General features: G+C 47.7%; 1 protein-coding gene and 1 non-coding gene across 2 annotated transcripts in view; one reads left to right on the forward strand and one right to left on the reverse strand.

The window, feature by feature from the left end:
• Window positions 1-2,852: 2,852 nt before the first annotated feature.
• The window catches only part of LOC149331733 (uncharacterized), a 33,143-nt gene continuing 15,143 nt past the window's right edge, over window positions 2,853-20,852 (reverse strand). The window contains exon 6 of the mRNA XM_089557404.1: window positions 2,853-3,155. Within this exon, the coding sequence (XP_089413530.1) occupies window positions 2,853-3,155 (303 nt within the window). The remainder of the gene's footprint in view (window positions 3,156-20,852) is intronic.
• TRNAT-AGU (transfer RNA threonine (anticodon AGU)) lies at window positions 6,129-6,202 on the forward strand. The gene has a single exon. It is a non-coding gene; the product is annotated as a tRNA-Thr (tRNA).

Genomic DNA, 20,852 nt, shown 5'->3' on the forward strand with positions numbered 1-20,852 from the left:
GGAGTCGGTTGAGCTTATTTCAGTGCCCGCAGTGAAGTCCGAAGGGGTGTGAAGAGGCCAATCGCCACGCCTCTCATGTTGACGCAACCAGCGACATGAACCACCCCAGCGTGACCAGAGTGGTAACGCGTAGTGCGAGCAGTCGGTGTTGACAAGCACTGCAAGGGAAGCCAGTCGCTCAAGATGCTGCTGTACACCCAGCAATGTGGATCTTCCGGACGTCTCTGATGATCCCGCCGGTTCACCGGTCGCCATCCGGGCGTCGTACCTGCGGCGATTGCATTTATTTACTTCTTTAATTTACACTGATTGTATACTTAATTTTACACTTGATGTATAATTATTTACATTATTTAATTAAGTATACAACACCTGTACCTTACCGGTACTCACCTACGGGGTAGAAACGTGGAGGCTGACGAAGAGGGTTCAGCTTAAGTTAAGGAAACGGGAAGAGTGGGAGAGGGAACAAACGCGGGTTAATGATATCCTAGTAGAAATCAAGAGGAAGAAATGGGCTTGGGCGGGGCATGTAATGCGAAGGCAAGATAACTGCTGGTCCTTAAGGGTAACGGAGTGGATTCCAAGGGAAGGCAAACGTAGCAGGGGACGGCAGAAAGTTGGGTGGGCGGATGAGATTAACGTGTTTGCGGGGATACGGTGCCCGCAGGTGGCAAAGAATAGGGTCAATTGGAGAGACATGGGGGAGGCTTTTGCCTTGCAGCGGGCGTAGTCAGGCTGATGATTATGTTTAGTTCATTAATTTTATTATTCAACGTGTCACAGTTTATGGCCTGCCTTTCATTCGTGTCCTGTACATTTTTTCTTGCAGTCGTCGTGAGCAGCGTGCAACAATGAACGAGCTGAACCTAAACCTGCTGTCCCAATTTGCTGCCTTAATAAAGGTGACTGCAGTTATCAGTCCAATAAGAATCCTTTAGTTAGAGATCAATTCGTGCACACAAATTTTGAATGTTAGTAAAAGTGCAGGAAGAGACAAGTTGATCTGGCGAGATCAAAACATTGCGTTGAAGACAGAGGGCCGAACAATGTAGCGCACATCCTTTCTTCAGGTGTAATGATTGTCCGTGCCCCTCCTGTTTTGTGGAGATATAAGGTCATCCAAGGCTGAGCTGGTGGTGCTAGACTAGCTCGGTTCTGCACAACTGTCGAAACCTGCATTTTAATACTATAGCAGGTGTGGACGTTAGGATTCATATGAAACGACATAGGTCGGAGCGGCCACATACGGGGGTCGGTCAAAGCGAGGGAGTTCAACGAAATTTCGAAAGAAAATATCAAAGCTTGGGTTGGAAACGCGCTTAACTTTTCACAGAACGAGATGAAGACACAACACAGAGTGCGAACTTACAACTGGTTTCAACGGAGGAAACGGGTTTAACCTTTAAGGTTTATAGGCTTTAACGTCCCAAAGCGATCCAGGCTATGAGGGACGCCGTAGTGAAGGGCTCCGGAAATTTCGACCACCTGCAGTTCTTTAACGTGCGCTGATATCGCACAGAACACGGGCCTCTAGTAATGGAGAAAACGGGTGTTCTTTTATACACAAGACGTGAGCGTCTTCAGTGGCACATAGAGGAACGAGAGAACATACTGATATCAGCATTCGAAAGCAGATCCACACTACAAAACCAGTCATCACGATAGCTTAATCAGGTCAACTTTTTTCTCGGACAACGCAAACGACGCAGTGCTGACACCTTTTGGCAACGGCGGATTTGATTTTGAAACGCTTCTGCGATCTCTCTTTCTATTAAGTTAAGCGCATTAAACCACCATTAACAACCTACTAGGCACAGTTCTCGCTATTTTTGGGTGGGAAGAATCCTAGTAGAGGGCTTAGGAAGAGATGACGAGCGATTGTGGAGCAAGATATAGGGTTTAAGAGGCGCTCTGGAGGCTTGAGACCACGCCAGAATTAGGTGACACTGACTGCATGGTTTCCGGCAGCGAAGACGCACTGAGGAGGAAATAAACGAAGAACCACTTTCTTCTCAAGTCACCTCCGTCCAGCAATAATTTTGTCCGCTAAAGTGAATGTGAAATTCACTTCCCTTGAGTGTGAAGAAGCATCACACAATATCAGGGTACCTAGCTAGAGCTGCAGCATCGTGCCCTACCATTGTAACGCAAAGAGAGCGTATACCCCGGCCGTACAGCTCTAGCACTGTCCCTTAATGACAACAATTGGTCTAAACCGGTGAAATTATGCGCATTACCTATAAGGCTCAAGAAACTAAAGGTCTAGGTGGGAAACAATGCTTTTCTTCGCATACGCTGCGGTCTGACTGCAGTGGTAATGTGGTAGTAAAACGTGCCAGTATATCATTTAATAGCAGGGATCTATATGTTGGCTGTTAAACAACATTCACATTTTATTTCTCGGTTTACAACGGGTTAAGTGACAGTGAGAGTTGCACCGCATCTCTATCTCCTCCGCCAATACCACACCAGCGCTCATTGAGGGCCCACTCGGATGACCAAATATTTAGCGAGCACGTGAATGTGGGAAATCCAAGGAGGGTTAAAAAGGCTGCCACTTGGTTCAGCATCTTAGTTACTGCCTGCCTGAACTCAACACTGCCAACGAGACAAGAAATAGACATGTACGAACTAAGCGAAACACAACTATTTATCAGGTCCATAACTCTTGCAAGGTATACATTCTTTAGCACATGCTCTGTCCTGTTTTGATACTATAATCATTTTTTCGATAATGCACGTGTGGCCGTACCTCTGTGACTTTACAGGCTTTTCATTAGTTCTACTATAGTTTATCATGTGCTGTGCGATGTCAGTGCACGTTAAAGATTCCGAAGGGATCGAAAATATTACGGAGCACTCCCCTGCGGCACCTCTGTGCCGATAAGCGCAGAAAACAGGCATGCCTGCCTACGCGTACCGGTGGTACCGAATAAGTGATCAGGCCTGGTGCAGTGGCTGTAGGTGCCGTCCTCCTGGAGCTGAGCAGCCAACTGGTTCCACCCCTTAACGCTGCCGATGGTGTACGCCTCCGGTGGCGGTCGGCACGAGTGGTCCATGGCGTACTCGGAGGGCAGCTCGGCACTGAGGAGATTAGAGTGAAAGGCAGCATCTGTCGGACCGGTGTCGAACTGCTCACCAAACTGGCAGGCCTGCACATGCGCACAGGGGGTACTGAAAAAGTAGACATGCCTAGTGCAGTGGCTGCAGGTGCCGTCCTCCAGGAGCTGATCAGCCAACTGCTTGCACTCCGTAGCGCTGCCAACTGTGAACGCCTCCAGTGGCCCAAGGCTTACGCCGAGGACTACAGAGCACTAAAGGGGAGGGGGGCAGAAAAAGTGCGTCTGTTGGAACATTGTCGAGGTGTGACGCAAAACGGCGGATATGCTCGTGGTTTCAGGGGCGGCTGATTAAGTATACTCACCTTACGCACTGGTTGTAGGCGCTGTCCTTTGAGGAATGAAATAGCTAATTTCTTCCAACTCGCCACGCCGAAGGCGGAGCATGCATCTCGGGTGTGTCGGCTCCATTGGTACATGACTTGCGCTCAGAACAGCCGCACGCCAAGGAAGTGGCACAGGAATGCGGTGCCTGTGGTTGAACAGTGGTACAACGGTTTGGCGCTTCCAGGCGGACGTCGCCGCAGGGCGCTTTCTCCTTTCACCAGTGGAATTCTCGTCAGCTTGGGTGGCTGCCACCTGTTTGCAGATTGCCGGGAGATCGGAATGCGTCTTCGAGCTGTTGTTGTTGATGATGATGATGGTGTCCTCAGGCTGAATGGCACATACCCACGGCGGGGGTGCCAGGGTGCATAGCGGATTCAAACGCACTCATGTACAGGGAATGGAGTATATTTAAAATTTGGGACGCAGAGCTAGAATTTGTACAAAACGAAAAAATACGGAGAAGGAAAAGTTGTGAAATCACATTCTAGCAGAGGAATCAACCAGATGAAATTATATAATCGTGAATAGAATCGCGCTTGCCCCGAAGGATAAGAGAATCGGAATAGATAGAGGAAGCCCAAGCCGAGCGAGGGGGATCTCCAAGTAAATTCTACGGAGAGCAGTGAGCCGCCGGTAGGAGAGGAAAAAATGTTCTATAGACTCAATTTCGCCACAAGACTCACAAAGGTTGGATATCGAAAGCCCCAATCGGCATAAATAAAGATTTAGCCGCGGTATCCTGCAGCGCAAAAGGGTCATGGACACCTCACATTGCCTCGAACTTGTTGTTGTTAACCTTTGAACAGCTATACCGGGACCGCGGTCTTCGTCGTCTTCTTCGCTGAGATCTTGCACTTGAGCACGAGCCAGCTCTCAGTGTCGTCCTTCGACCAGGCTCTGTCTGACAATTTTAGCTTGTCACATTAGAATTATGAGGAGCACTGCCTTATAGCATGCCGACACAGTATGCCACGGTCCGTACCGGCACTGAGTAGTTCTCAACACTGTTTTATATGCACCTTGAATCCCAAAATTATGCCCCGCGCGAGCATGTTTCCGTATAAAAACAGCAATGGCCGGGGTTTTTTTCGACAAAGAATGTTAGAGAAATCCAGCGCGCAAATCGGAACAACCACTGAACCGTCCGCTCAGTCCACAGATGCGGTGTCTACCGGTGTCGGTGACTGGAGAAAATCAGTACTTCATTGAGGTAATCATTATCATCATCTGCCTAAGTCCACTGCAGGATAAATGCCTCTCTCATATAACTCGTATTAACTATACACCGTCGTCCTGTACAAGCCGCGGCCACCTTATTCCTGCGAACTTCTGCAGCCTCCTGCTACGCTTGCCCTCTCTTGGAATCCGTCTGTTGCTTTAAGAGACCATCGGGGATCTTGCCTTCTCATTACATTATCTACCCTTGATTTCGAGCAGGATATCATTAACTCTCGTGTGTTGCCTGGAGCATGCTGCTGTCTTCCTGTCTCTAAACTTTACACCTATAATTTTCTTTCTATATATCACTGCGTTATCCTCTATTTAAACTGAATCCTGTTTGCTGTACTCCACGTTTTAGCACCTTAGGCCAGGACTTGCAGGATACGGCGGCTATATACTTTTCTCTTGAAGTGTATTGAGCACTTGCTGGATACGGCGGCTATATACTTTTCCCTTGAGTCGCTTTGGGACGTTAAACCCTATAAGCCAAACCAAACCTTGAGGTATATTGGTGAACTGGCATTCATGATATAAAAGAATCTGCCAAATGCGCTCCACCTCAATCTTATTCTCCTAATTATTTTCCTCTCATGGTCCGTATCTGCGGTCATTGCTTACAGTAAGTAGTTGTATTCCCTTACCACTTCCAATGCTTCGGAGCCGATCATGAACACATGTCCAACAATTTCGAGCAAATATTTTGAAAATTAGAAAATTGTAAGATACTTTTATGAAAATATTGAAGTTAATGGCCGATTATTCTGATATGTGAGAAAATCCTTCTTTTAAAGTGTTTCCATCGATCCCATCGAAGAGTTAAGACTTCCATAGAAAACTGATGGGCAACGATTTGGACGATAGCAAAAGCGCTATGAAAAAAAATCAGGACTGCGGCCTGGTGATCTGTGGATTTATTGATTGTTAAAGGGAAACCTTACATTATAAGAAAAAAATACGTTCATAAGAGGTTTCCCGCTGAAAAATGCCTCTGTACGGAATTGCCCAGTATGGTTCTCTTCCGAAACTGTTGCTTTTATCTTCAAATTTCTTCATATTACTTTGTAGACTATCTTTCTGCTTTGCCTGTCTATAGGTGCTCACTCATGTTTTGCTCAAGGTCAAAATCATGCGATCATGAGGTATCTCATGATAAGTTGTCTTGTTAAAGATGCGCGATATTGAACACAGGCGCACGGGAGAGTGCGTTGTTTTTTGGGCTTAATCTCTGGCTAGTAAAAACGGTGTCCCCGGAAAAGAAATTTCCATCGAGTAGGAAACCGGTCTCGGCGGCTGTTCTTTTGTGACTCTAGGCACGCTCTGCCTGCGCGCTGTCCTTGCTGATGGGCAAGTCGTGAAGGCGCAGAGACAACGTGCACTGAACAATAATTATATCCAGGAAATGCGGTGACGCAGTCGGAATTAATTGTTTCAAGGATGCGCTCGGTGCGGTGCCTCGTCGGCGTCGTGGCTTAGTTGGTTAAAGCGCCTGTCTAGTAAACAGGAGATCGTGAGTTCGAATCTCGCCGGTGCCTTAACAACATTTTTTTTACTTATCTCTTCCTCACTGTTGAGGTATACATGCCCAAATGTATAGACTATGGCACTAGGAGTCCTAAGAGCCAATGCATACATAGCACATTATAGTGCAAGCTCTTCCTCCTCCGGCACCTCTTTCCCTTTTTATGGCACCTGCCAGGTAGCTTCAAAACATTACAACCATGTTACTTTATTGTTTTGCTCAAAGGGTCATTGAATTATGTTAATTTTCTTTCTCTTTAGACTTTTGTGTGACGTTACCAATACGCTTTGGAATAGCTTTCCCTTGCATCTATAAACATTTAAACAGCCGAAATGCAAGATTCTCGAAAATGGTACATCCAACCTGCACGAAAATGCCGGTTGTAAAGGTACCCAACTTAATCAACGCTTTACACGAATCAGCAACGACAGCGACGCTTGAGCCCCCCAAAAATGGCGGGGGTTTAACTCAGTTAAGCCTAATGAGACGAGCGAAAGAGCGGCCTCCATCGCTCCGCAGAGTCGAGCCCCGAACGGCTCCAACTGAAGTGAGTGGGGAGAGGAGAGTGCTAATCACGTGGTCATGTCACGTGGTACGGTGGAGGCTCGACGCTGCGGCGAGGCGAGCGCCGCGGCGCAGGCGGAGCCCATCTCCAGCTGTGGAAAGTCACGTGTTGTGACGTCAGGCGTGTGAAGCCTGGCTCAAGGTCAAAGTGAAATGTTGTTGACCTTGAAATTTGCAGCTCGGAGAGTGGAGCTTTCGGTTCAATACAGCGCACATGCAACCCATAGACTTATCTAGGTGCGGATGCTATGGAGTCAATCTTATGCAGAACTCTCGCGGGCCTAGTCAAAACACTGCGCGTAAAGAAGCAGCTAGCAGTCCAATTCATGCCGTTTTCAAATTGCAACGGTCGGTTTGTGGGCCGGCGAGTTGTCTTAGTGCAATAGTCCTTTATTTTGCGCTAGGGTGAATGGATTTGTGAATATTTCAGATATCGATATATTTCAGATATGAATATTTCAGATATCGTTATTTCAAAAAAAGGTTGTGCTGTATGCGTTGTGTTGTGTTGGGTTTAATGCTTCTGTTTTGTGTGCAATATGGTTTTGTGTGCAACAGAAATCAAGATTCCATGCGTGTAGATAAAGACATAAATCAAGAAATGGAGTGTAGCGTTGGTGAGAGGAAGCCAAATCTGTTTTCTGGGGCAGACTACGTTGGCGCCAATGATTTAGCAGCACCCATGCGAAAGATTTAGACCGAGGTGAATTCATCTCGGTCGCGATGGCGGGGCTGGATTGCGGTCTAGAACAAAGTGCCAGCGACATCAGTTGAGGCAGTAGAACGCAAGCGCCAAAATGAGGTTAGTGACCAAGTACGAATGAAAAAGAATAATTGGTTTTATTTTTGTGGTTCATAACCATTTGAAACATCATTCTAGTTACTGGTTTTGGAAATGGTTTGCTTTCGTAGATTTTGTTGGAAAGTACAACCCGTTTTTGATGAAAAAAAATGGCTGAGGCTTAACTTGGTTAAGCCTGGAGAATGCGAAGCATCATCGTGTCGCGTAATTTGGAGGCGCACAACCACAGCGACGGCGCGAGGTGGGCCCCCGTTTCTCCACTGTCGTGACGTCATCGTGTCACGTGGTGTGACATCATGTATCACGTGATTTGGAGGCGCACAACCACAGCGACGGCGCGAGGTGGGCCCCCGTTTCTGCACTGTCGTGACGTCATCGTGTCACGTGGTGTGACGTCATGTATCACGTGATCTGGAGGCGCACAACCACAGCGACGGCGCGAGGTGGGCCCCCGTTTCTTCACTGCCGTGACGTCATCGTGTCACGTGGTGTGACGTCATGTGTCACGTGATTTGGAGGCGCATAACCACGGTGAAGGGCTGAAGTGGTAGCTAAAGTAGTATGCTTCGCATAAAAAATGCTCGCGTTTTCTGTCAGCAGCCGGAAGCAGCTCGTATGCTATCCACCATGACTCTAGTTGCTTATCGCTAGCGGCCAGCCAACGTGCTGCCGGTCTTAACAGGCCTGTGTAGCTCTCGGCATCTCGGGACTTCACCACTTCGTTGCTTGCGGCTGCTCGCCTTTTATCAGCGTTAATTTCAAGAGCTTGGTAACATTGCCCTGGTGTTAAGTTCTCGCCGGCTATTTGCGCGCATTTTGCCATGCCAGCCGCGGTTGGAGTCGTACTTCCAGTCGTAGGGTATTGTCGTGTCCGGTCGCTGTGTTGAATGCAGCGAAAGACGCACACGGTACTTTAAGACTTCGTTTATTTAAAGCCGAAGAGGGTGCGACCAGCGTCGACCGAGGCAGGAGCCGAACTGGCCGCCCGAAGAAAGGAGGGAGTGGAGAAGCGTCCACGGCAGGGAGTGGCTTCCCAGAACAGGAGGAGGGTGCGGGGGCGCACCGTGGGGGGGCCTCTGGCGACAGCGTGCGACGAAGGGCAAGCGGTCGTTAGGAGGGGATGCGAGTGGTCGTTAGGAGGAGGATTGAGTGGTCGTTAGGAGGAGGATGCGAACTGTCGTTAGGAGGGGAATGCGAGTGGTCGTTAGGAGGGGGCGCACACACACAAAAGCAATAAGGGGACACAACACTTCCTTCCCCCTTAGAAAGTTGCCTGGTATCGTGCAGGGGGTCGGCGCTCACGCGTGGAGGCGCGCTGGCTTTGTGCGCTCGGGGGAGAAACACTTGTAGGCTGGCTGTTGTTTGCTGTGTCTCCTAGGTCTGTCCTGGGCGAAGTCTCTTCTTCCGGGAAGAGGTGCCAGGCTATGTGGGAAGATGGTGCACGTGTTCTCTCCGCTGGCGGACAGCTCTCAGACGGCGTCGTAAATCTACGCAGCTGGTTGAGATGTCGGCGTGCTACTGTGCCATGTATGTTGACGAGCCAAGAGCGCAGGCCTATGCGTCTGACAATTGTAGCTTCCTCCCAGCGTGGCTTTTTCAGAAACTGTCGGGCGAGGACGCGCTGCCCCTCATTAAGCGTGCCGCAGCGCGGAATTGCTTTTTTTTTTTTTCGGAACGTCTCTGCCTTTGGCTCGGGGAGGATGGCTGTGAGCTGGGTTCGCATTTCACGCTCGAACATCATTTTCGAGGGGGTCTCGCCTGTTGTGCTCTGAACTGTCGTGTGCTGCTTGAAGAGAAAGCGCGCAAGGCGGCGCTGCAGCGAGCCTGTCTGATCTCTTTCAAGGGCGCGTTTTAGCTCGGCTACGTAGCGCTCGGCTTGTCCGTTTGTCGCTGGGTGGTAGGGGGCCGATGTAACTGATGAGATCCCGTTGTCGCGATAAAACTTGAGGATCTCCGCAGACACAAACGGTGTTCCGTTGTCCGACACTACCTTGCGCGGCAGGCCGAACGTTGCAAATAGTGATCGGAGGTTGTCAATGACTGCTGCCGAAGTCGTCTGTCCCATTTGCCTTATCTCAAGCCACTTTGTGTAGGCATCTACGACCACAAGGAAAGTGCAGCCCTCAATTGGTCCTGCAAAATCAATGTGCAGTGTGTGCCATGGTGTGTCTGGCTTTTCCCATTCTGGGACAGGAGCTTTCGGCGGGGCGCTCCGGCTGCTCTGGCAAGGCTTGCATTCTCGCACCACTGTTTCGATGTCGTTGTCAATGCCAGGCCACCACATGTAGCTTCTGGCACACTTTTTCATTGCAACGATGCCCCGATGTCCGGCGTGGATGAGAGACATAGCTTGTGCGCGTAGTTCTCTCGGCATCACAACTCGGGACCCAAATATGATGCAGCCGCGATGGGTGCTCAACTCTGTAGCTCGCCTGCGGTAAGCGTCGAAGTTGTCCCCTTTGAGTTTATGCACGTTGCCTTGTTGAACAGCTGTGTAAACTAGCCGGAGAGCTGCGCACTTCTGCGTAGATGCTGCAACTGTGCCTGCTGTAAGCGGAGGTTCTGGCAGTGCTTCGAACATCAGAACGTCTCCTGGTGGAAATGGTTCGTCAACAGTTGCGTCTAGTGGCAGACGGCTTAGCGCATCGGCGTTTTGATGTTTACTCCCATTGCGGTAGACCAGAGCGTAGTCGTACGCTGAGAGTTTGATGGAATGCTGCGTCGGCTCGATGACACCTTGCTGCTCCAGTTTGTCCAACTCTTTTTCAACTGAATCTCGGAGAGCAAACGGCACCGGCCTGGCCTTCAGAAATTTGGGTTGCGCGTTGTCCAACAACTCCAGTGTGACCGGGGGCCCTTCGTTTCCTGGAATCTCTTCCGAGAATACTCTTTCGTATTTCTCTTGGAGTTGCTCAACCATGTTCTGGCTCGGCGTCTGGTGTATGCCGCATATCATCACGCCTAGTGGAGAAAACCAGTTTCTCCCTAGAAGGCTTGATCCTGTGCCCTTCACAACAAGCAGAGGTAGCGTATGGGTCTGGCCGTTGTAGTTAACCTGCACGTTGGCAGAGCCCAATAGTGGCAGATTCTGTCCTGACCACGTTCGCAGGTGCGTGTCGTCTTGTTGCAGGGCGGGTGCGTCAGATGGCCATGAAGTTCGGAACGTGTCCTCACTGATCAGAGTACAGGCTGCGCCGGAGTCCACCTCGAACTTAATCAGCTGGTGATGTACGCTTACTTCTGTAAAAATCTTCGGTCGCGTGCCGAGATTCATGGTGTTCAGGTCGTACAACACAGATGGTGTTGCTGATGTTGTTCCATGGAGATCAGATAGCGGCGTATTCTCTGAGGCGTTGACGCTGTGATTAGGCTGGGAAGGTGACTTTATCTTGGCAAGTCTCCGTTTCGTAATGCATGCTCTTTCGATATGCCCTCGCTTGTGGCAAAAATTACACGTGGCTGACTGGAATCGACATCCCTGGGGGTTGTGTTGGTCGTCACACCGCCAGCAGCGTTGTGCCTTTTTGACCGATTTTACAACAACAGAAGGCTTGCGCACCTGGTTGCTTGTCTGGTGTACCGGCTCGGTGTTCCGGCGAATCCCTCTCTGCTGGTGACCGGCGCTCTCCGCTCGAACGGCGATGTCGTAAGCTTTGCTGAATGTGAGGTCCTTCTCAGCGAACAGGCGCTGCTGCAGTGACTCGTCACTCAGTCCGCACACAAATCTGTCGCGTAACATCACGTCCAAGGGAAGCATGGTGGTGTTAGCAGAAGAAGCTGCGTCTCCCTCCTGCCCGGTAGCTGTTGTCGACAGCGTTCCAAAATTGCAGTCGGCAGCGAGCTTCTTGAGCGCGGCTACGTAGGCGCTCACAGTTTCTCCTCCCAGTTGATCTCGTCGTTGGAAGCGAGCCCGGCTGTAGACCTCGGATGGTCTTGGGTCGTAGTGCTTTTGCAGCGCTTTTACGATGTCGTCGTAAGGCACTGCCGCTGGTGTGCTTGGCTGAATAAGGGCGCAGACAGTATCGTAGGTCTGCTCCCCGCACAGCGTCAGCAGGTTGGCCCTCTTCAAGGCTGGGTCTGTGATGTTGTTAGCTTCAAAGTAGAACTGAAGGCGTCCAACCCACGATGACCACGATGAGCCGTTGAACTCTGGTATCTGATTGGGAAACCCTCGCGTAGCCATGGCTTGTCAATAGCGTTGCGTAGCGCGGGTCGAATCCACTTTCTCGTCGCCACCGTCGTGTCCGGTCGCTGTGTTGAATGCAGCGAAAGACGCACACGGTACTTTAAGACTTCGTTTATTTAAAGCCGAAGAGGGTGCGACCAGCGTCGACCGAGGCAGGAGCCGAACTGGCCGCCCGAAGAAAGGAGGGAGTGGAGAAGCGTCCACGGCAGGGAGTGGCTTCCCAGAACAGGAGGAGGGTGCGGGGGCGCACCGTGGGGGGGCCTCTGGCGACAGCGTGCGACGAAGGGCAAGCGGTCGTTAGGAGGGGATGCGAGTGGTCGTTAGGAGGAGGATTGAGTGGTCGTTAGGAGGAGGATGCGAATTGTCGTTAGGAGGGGAATGCGAGTGGTCGTTAGGAGGGGGCGCACACACACAAAAGCAATAAGGGGACACAACAGGTATGACGTTGCTGCCGCCCCGGAAAGACGATGCCGTTCGAGACGAAGAGCGCACAGCCCGCGAAGAAGTAGTGCTCCTTAGGGCAGTGTAAAATTTAGAACTACTCCAGTTGCATTACGCAAGGACGCTGCGGTGTTACACTCCTTGGTAAGTACCCAAGAATTATGGACAACAGCAGTTTTGAGCGACCCTTATAAAAATGGTTTATAGACAAAAATCTACTAAAAGTGTATGGGCATAAAGCTATATATTGCCTATAGACTGTCTATGGAATTTGTATTGCCTATAGACTGTTCTCTAGGATTTGTCTATAGACAGTCTATAGACTTTATAGAGAGATGTCTATAGACACTCTATAGACTGTCTAAAACTTTTTTTGTAAGGCGGGAACCGTTCATGAACGCAGTTTTTTTCATATAACGTAAGATTTCACTATAACACTCAATATATCCGCAGATCGCTCGACGGCCGTCTTGCATTTTTGTTTTCTATTAACATTTTTGCTATCGTCAAAAGCGTTCCCTATTACTTTTTAAGGCAGTCTTAACTGTTTGATGCGATTGATGGAAACGCTTTAAAAGAAAGATTTTGCTATATATCAGAAGAATGGACCGTAGCCTTCAATATTTTCCCCAGAGTATCTTACGATTTTCCAATTTTCAAAATTTTTGTCCGAGGATGTCGGACATGTATGATATGCCGTTGTCAATGAAAGCCTATAGGAGCCAGACATGTTGCTGATAACGCCTGTATAGGAGGTGTGAGATGTGTTTCGGATGATAGCTTAGGAGCTTTTAGGAAAGCGCAAATGCTTTGTTGTGAATTTTGTTCATTTTCTGGCAGGTGCAATTTAACTGTGTTTATACGTTGTGTGTACTGCACGGAGGCAAATAACGCGTGAGATTTATTTGTGTTCGTGGTGAAGCAACACCACCGACAGCGTGCTTTTGACAGTTATTTTGATACACAGGTCTTTAGTGGCATGAAATTTCGGTGATTTAAAGTGTACACAGGCATCGTGGGACGCTTTGGAGAGATATACAGCCCGATATCTCGCAAAGTGAACACTGCACTGAACGTTTATACTAATTACGTGTTGCTGAGCGCTGGAAACTGCGTCTGAAAAGGTTTTTGGTAAGAGTGAGTTTTGTAGATATTCCGTTGGGATTCTGCCTTGTTATTTTGCCTTATTATCGTTGATCAGAGAATAGATTCATATATATGTCACGTGCCATGGTATCCTCACTTTGCGGAATCTTGATAGACTGTTGCTACTTCTATGTTTATATTAGGCACATACTTTTTAATGAGGCCAGTTGTTTCATTAAACTTTTCCTGGGTGATCTCTCAAAGCAAGTGCTGGCTTTAATGTTACCTACGAATAAAATCTTACTATTCTTAATTGGTCATTCACCCGTACCTTCTCATGCTTCCTGATTGTGTGTGCACTTGATATTACAATTTGTTTGATCCGCGTAGCTTTTGATCGTAATAGTTAAAATGTATGTTCCCCATACCTTCTAAAAGGCAGCCCTATAGTTTAACTGCGAAATCGGAGTACTATTTACAGCAATCTTGTGCCATGTAGGCAAAGCAGGCGATCGACTGGGTTCATGAGCCTCTTGTTGCGTCACCATTTGTAGCCTGAGTTGTATGTTGCGGTTCTCATATAATAGGCCTTTAGGCCAATGGCTGCTTTCGCATTCACAACTCTAAAGGACTTTGAGTCCCTACCTTAACTCTGTTTTTAGTTAGCTGACCATACACGAAATATTTCAAAACGAAATTTAATAGAGCAAACCACAATTTTGGCGTACATTTTCTGCTTTCAGCTTGTTGTCAAACTTCTCTGTTTATTGCCTAGAACAAAAACTGTTCTTAAAGATATAAGATGGGATATGTTGATTCGGACGTAGAAATGCACTCCGTAAAAATTGATCGACTTGAGTTATGATGTCCCTCTGTAGCAGGAAACGTTGGAGGTCGAAGATTAGTTGTACGAAATCCACCGCTGACTCACGATTCTTCGTAGAGAGGAACCTGAAATGAGGAAAAACGAAAAGAAGCTAGCATGCAGCAGGTCTTGACACATGTAGGAGTTTTGAAACAAGCGCTAAGTTGCTTATCGCTTTGAACAGTGAAGAGTAATTTTGCTTTTAGCATCTAAAGCAACTACTAAAGATATGAATCGAATACTAAGACAATTAACATATCAAAAAAATTGGGCAAAGAAGTGATAACTGGTCAAATGGAATTTCCCGAGGAGTAATTCTCGTACTGTTCGATTTTCGCGGCTATGTTCTGTGTTGTTTAAGGACGGGCAGGAAGGGCTATATTTCGAAAAAGTAGACGTGCATTTGAACGCTTCCCTACTGGCTCAATAGTGCTTTCCTACTGGCCTTGACAGTACTCCCACTATCGGAGCTGATAGTTCTTTTCTAACATGCCTGACAGTGCTCCTCTAGTGGTTTCGGCAGTACTCCTTCAGCGGTCCTCCTTCTTAGTACTACAACGAAGCTGTTGCGTAGGGCGCGTCTTACATTTCGGTAGCCGAAAGTGAAACGAAAAATATGTCAGCTTCAGCAGTCGTTCTGTTCAGTTGACAGACAAAGCGCCATCCCTACTGAAAGTTTCCATAATGTGAGTCCCATAAATCCACGTATTTTCATATGGACTATATAGAGTCAGTACAGAGTGTATGGAGTCGGTATGGACATTATGGAAAGTACAGTCTTTGCCAAAAGTAACCAGGCTGCATGGTTTGCTTCTCAGTCATATTATAAAGCTATTATTCTAGCCCTCAAGCTCTAGATCTCTGTATGGTAAGGAGAACCCCTGTGCTCACCTTCAAATCACTTTTCGATCTTTAGGGAAGCCGTGAGGGCTCTACTATACGAATGAGAAGCAAACCATCCAGCCTGGTTACTTCTGGCAAAGACTGTACGTATGGAAACTTACGGACCACATATGATGTCATTCACGTTTTATGGAAACCATACAGAAAACGTATGGATGTCCATATGTCTTTCCATATCTTATGGACTCCATCTTCCCATAATTCCATACGAGCTACTCCTGTGGTCCGTTTCAGTAGGGATAGTAAAACCTGCGTCACACCGGGGGGAGTTTTGCGCCCATGGTCACCTCTTTGCTTGTGTACTTACTCAGACTAAGTTTATAATTTACAAAGGATTATCTCAGTACACATGCAAACTACGAAAAACCGACCAAATTAACGACTTCAGGGACAATACAAACATGTACGCTTGCTCCTGCGGCTAAAAAGTTTAGTAATCGGTGCCAGCCAGTTAGGAGGTAGACGACGACAATATTCATTTAAGTTTTTTTCCCCTGGTTGCATAAGCAGCCTGTGAAAACAACTTTTGTGTACTGCCCATGATTTGCCCCCCCCCCCCCCTTCCTCTCTAAGAATGTTATAAAAGGAAAGATAATAGAAAAATATGCACTACTTTTATTTTTTTTACGCCGATCGCAAATTTCGTAACGTACTTCAGTGTTGCGCTAGGCGTTGAGCTCTGAAAGAAAATTACTAAATAATGTATTCCACTATTATTATCATACATGCTTAGAGTCAGTGTACTTTCTCGAATCCCGGTCAATGGTCAACTCACTGCGCAATTCCCTCTTCAGCCATGGCTCGATGTGGTCCTTTGCCAGAGATGGACGGAGGGCGTCGCTTGCGAAGCTCTCCGCGATGCTGCGTCGGCTGCTTTGACAGCTGACGAATCGCATCCTTCCGCAAAGGCCGTTGACAGTGGTCAGCGCAGACGACAGCGAGACGGTAACCGGGCCGGTATAAATGCTGATGTCACAGGCCAGACTGCAGCGACGGGAGCTGGACGATCGTTGAATTCCGATCGGGATTTCCAAGTCAACGCTCAAGCCGTGATGCGTGACATTCACTAAGAGGGTGCCGAATCTGGTGTCCAACGGCAGTGACGCCACCACGGGCATGTCGGACTGTAGTCGGAACTCGACAACCTGCGAGGCATGCGCCGAATATGGCATTTCTGAAAATATTCATTTTATGTCCCTGTCAGTAGTAAAAAAACACAGATATATTACACAAGTGATCTGCGGTATTTTTTTTTAATTCAAGCGTACATTTCGTGCGTGAGCACATATGCAGACGGGTGTGCGTGTGCATTGCAGGGCGTTTCAGGCAAACGTAACTAATTTTCAAAAATAGGCTTTTAAAGGTAAAAAATTGAGAGGACACTTTGGCAACCAAAGTGTTGAGAGGCGAAAGCCGAGGACATTATGCCGTGACGACTTCCGGTGGATGTGACGTCACGCCGTTCCCGTGGCTATATCGACGTCCTCGCTATTTCGACACAATTTCGACAATTTTGCCTATAATTAGTTAGATAATTAATCTACATTCATAAAACTTGGCTTCTAGGTTCATTTTTTCCTGCTTTATCTGAAGCAACCACTGGTTTTCTTTTTTAGTTCCCGAGTTAAACGCGTGTGACACGCTTTGTTAACAACTGATGGACGACAGTATAAGCCATTAAAGGCTTTCGTCTTAAAATAGGGCTTATAGTATTATAAATGGGGGCGGACACCGGAAAGCCGGTGAATTGTCTTAAGTAGTAAGCTGGTTAACTAAATTCTGATATTTTCTGATAACTGGGAAAGAAGGTTGTTTAGTACTGCTACTATGTCCTCTCTAGCAGACGCATGATATGCACAGCAAGTTCCGTATTGGGACATGACGCAAATGACCTTTTGAGTCGTCCACCTCTAAATAGCTTACGTGAGTACCGCCAAGGCTTAGTGACTAACGGCGAGGTAAAATAGTTTTAAGCACTGTGGTCATTACCGGCATTCCGTCCATGCAGATGGTTCGGACGGGCCCAACGCGTCGAAGCCAGTCTACTCCATCCACAACGTAAGACTCCCAATCGTGGTCCTGATATTCAAGCTTCATCCGGGAGGCGTACATCGCTGGCATCTTCCCCAGCGTGCCGTCGAGGGAGTGTTCCAGAAAGCGCTCAAAACTTCCGTCGTTGTATCCTGGGATGGAGCGTAACAAAGCTTGGATTACGGAACTGGTCGGAACTCTCAAGCCGATTAGCTTTTGTTGTCAAAAGAACATGATATTTGCAAAAAGAAGGGTCCCACTTTATTAATGCGAGAGCATTATGACTGTCGCGCCAGAAAAAAGTCCCAAATTCTGTCTGCAAATTTTGTCGGCACGATTACGTCGTTCTCTGAAGATAAATACGTGGAAGTTTCATTGCGGTAGGTAGTGGGTGATAAAATGTTGCTGTGGGAAAAATTTCGTCGATGAGGTGCAATTTGCGAATTAATTAAACGCGACAAAACCATTGAAAAATACACTCAGAGGTCAAAATATCCATGGACGTCGATACAGTACATGGAGGTCAGAATAGCCACGGACGTCGATATAGTGTGTGGACGTGTAAGGGATCGGTAGTGTACGCGGGGTCATCGGAACGCGGCTGGGGGCGCTCAAAGCGAAGCGTCTCCTTTCTTGGAACGCCGCCGCTCGCGAACGCGCCGGGAAGTACGGGTGTCCCCCCGCCCCGCGGTACCGACACGCGCACGTGCTGGCACGAATGTGTATTTGTTTTTATTTTTATTTTGTGGTGGAGAGGGTTCATCACCTTACAGGAGCTGGAGGGCTGGCCAGGCTCTCGATAAACCAATCATGTGAACATTGTAACATGATTGGAAGCCACCAAATGTGGGCCGGCCTTTAGGGCTTTAAAACCGGGCCCCGGAGCCGGAAGCGGGGTTCTGCGCTAAGGTGAGACGCGATGCATCTTCGGCTATGCCGAGTAGGGGCCTCCCCTAGTGTTAGCCAGTCCCGCCTTTTTGTTGCTTGTTCTTTTGCTGCTTAATATGTCTCTAGTGCACCTTAATTTGTATATGCTGTAATTATATGTACATAAATCTTCAAGTGTTCGCCTTACCCCTGCATCTCAACTCATCGCAAGACCGTCTCTGACGGGGCACCCCTGGTGCGAAGAAACGCTTCAGTCTTCAAGTCAAACAAACCGTCTCTGGCGGGGCACCTCTGGTGCAAGGAAGGAAGAAGAAGAACCTGAAATTTACTGGACGTTTTGCTTTCGGATTGCTCCAACGCGGTTCGCCGCGGCGATCTCAAAGTTTATCCTCTTAAAAGGTTCGCAAACGCCTGTCAAATTATTTTTTCCACCTCGAACAAGAGATTGTTCCGATTGATGTAGAACAGGTTCATAAAGGTTTGATACAAATAACTGCCTGTAAACAGTAAAAGTGGCAATAATAACCGGTGCTGCAAGGAATTAGTTTATGTAGAATATAAAGATGAATAAGGATTCCTAGTTTTGCGAATGAGTGTCGACAGCCTCGCCCACACTTTAGGGCGTCAGAGTATCTTTATTGTGCGTGTATGCGTCGGATTTGATGTTTAGTGAGAGCACTCACTACAGGTCTCTTTATGTTGTCATTGTTGGTGCTTTCTTGCATTCTTTCAGGATTCGCGCATGCGTGTGGTTGCTCAGTGATGGAAAGTTTTTTCGTTGTTCGTTTTCATTCAGTTGTAAGTTTAGCACCCGTCCTGTTCTCGCCTTTCTTTGTCCTGTCGAAATGCTACGCTTTTCATTGGGCATAAAGCACTACTTCGTTAGCAATTCTGAAAAAGCCGATGGATCTCTGAAGCCTCTACTTTTGACCCTTGACCTTAGGCCTTTGAGATGAAATGACTTGGATACAGTGGGGCTAGGGGAAGGTCACGTGGTACGGAACTTTAAAAGAAGTTGTCTTGAAGATGTTGCCGTAAGGCAACGTTTAGGCAATACTCAAGCTAATTCGAAACCAAATTGTTTCGCTAGTCATACTCGCTTTAACCGCGTTAGAGCTGTCATTTTGTTTTTCTCTCACTCATTTAACCCGCTTTTTCGTCACTTCCCTAAAAAGCTCAGTTCGGGTGGTCATCCCGAGTCAGACTGGTGCAGTGCCTTTCCGTTCTTCATAACCTATGGCCATTAATAATAAATGTTTAAGGACTCTTATACATAAAAAAATCACAGGGATGCCTAATTATCCTGTGTGTTAGCAATATGCGATAGCACTATAAACTCTTTATGCCTTTACCGGACGTGACGTCACTTCGAGTTTGGTGACGTCACTTGTGATGCTATCGCGTCAAAAGGGGCTTCATGCCGCCGCTTATGCTTGGTGCATTCCCAAAGCAAGCAATGACGTCACCCGCGAACACATCATCGCTGAGTAAAGTTCTCTTCCACGCGAGGCGCATTAAAAGCACTTGACTGCAGTAGTGCTGTCGCTGCTTGCGTGGCGGGCTTACCATTGTTGCATCCTACGCGGGCAACGGAGCTTGATTCCTGCACGTACGTGTAACCCGAGCTCCACCAGCTCATACCGGCTTCGCAGTGGTCCAGCCAACATGCCGTTAGCACAGCGGCCCAAGCCACCACTGCCTTGCTTCGACCCATTGCTGAATTCTTACCACTTCCCTGCGAGGAAAAATAAAAGATAACAAAATTTTGTTGATTTTTGGATAGAAGGTACTTTTCGGTAAACGTTTGCTTACTTATTTAAGTAACACTGAGAACGACTCCAATAAAATTTTGCTCGGAGTAAAATCCGATTGGTTGGATGTTAATTTTGCGCCTCTGTTTACGGACGCTTGGTAGCAGAAGGCGAATTTATTTTCCAAAAATTTGTAGCTAGAAATGGAGTACTATTTACCGCCACTCGAACCAAACTAGAGTGACGAGTACAATGGTGAGCAGCCTTGTCTAGAGCGCTTGAGCAGTGCGCACTTGGTAACAAAAACCGAAATTAGAGAGCAGCCCCTCATTACAGGGCAAAGTTTTCGTTCCTGCTTTGTTTACGAGGCTATCTGGCGCTACTTCCGTGCAAGCGTTGCAGCTGGACCCTAGAGGCTGCCACAAAATCTGGATTTGTTTGCAAGGAAGTGCACCACCCGAGCGCTCTAGACAAGGCTGCTCACCACTGTACCTCGACAGTAGCCTCGTTTTGATAAAAACGTTACAAAAAAAAAAGACACATAGACAGGACGAGCGCAGTTTAGCGCAATTTCTTATAGATTTACAAGACAATAACCAACTAGCTCGACAACAACAATTGCTAAGCCCTCGTTATTTCTCTGTGTCATGTATCTACTTCTCCCGTACAAAGCCCAAGGTCATGTGGGTATGAAATTTGACCTTCAAACTGGGAGGAGCGGAGGCTTGGCTCTGACGTCCTGCCACGTGACTCGCCACGCCTCGACACAGCTGCTTATGCGGAGTCGAGGTAACTCTCGCAATTGCCTGAAATAGCACGACGTGCCGTTTCGCTTTATTAAAGCTTGTGGCGTGTGTAGAGATGTGAAGGCCTGAAAAAAACACTGCAATTTTGAAAAAAAAAAAACAGTTTTTTTCGTTTTTTTCAGACGAGGGAAAATAGAAAGAAACATCGAAAATTTCAATTTTCAATTTCAAAATGCAATTTGAAGGTTTTATGGTTGCTTGATGGTTGCTTGCTTTAAATTTAGGCTTTCGTTTTTGCTTTGAAAAACATTACAGCATGCATCGTTAATAGACTGGAGAGCAGTCGTCATCGCCGGTGCCAGGTAGTGCTTTTAAAACGATCGTGCTGCGCATAGAGTTA

Source organism: Amblyomma mixtum, chromosome 8, assembly GCF_055824585.1.
Source record: "Amblyomma mixtum isolate Tamu chromosome 8, ASM5582458v1, whole genome shotgun sequence".
NCBI classification, from domain to species: Eukaryota; Metazoa; Arthropoda; class Arachnida; order Ixodida; family Ixodidae; genus Amblyomma; species Amblyomma mixtum.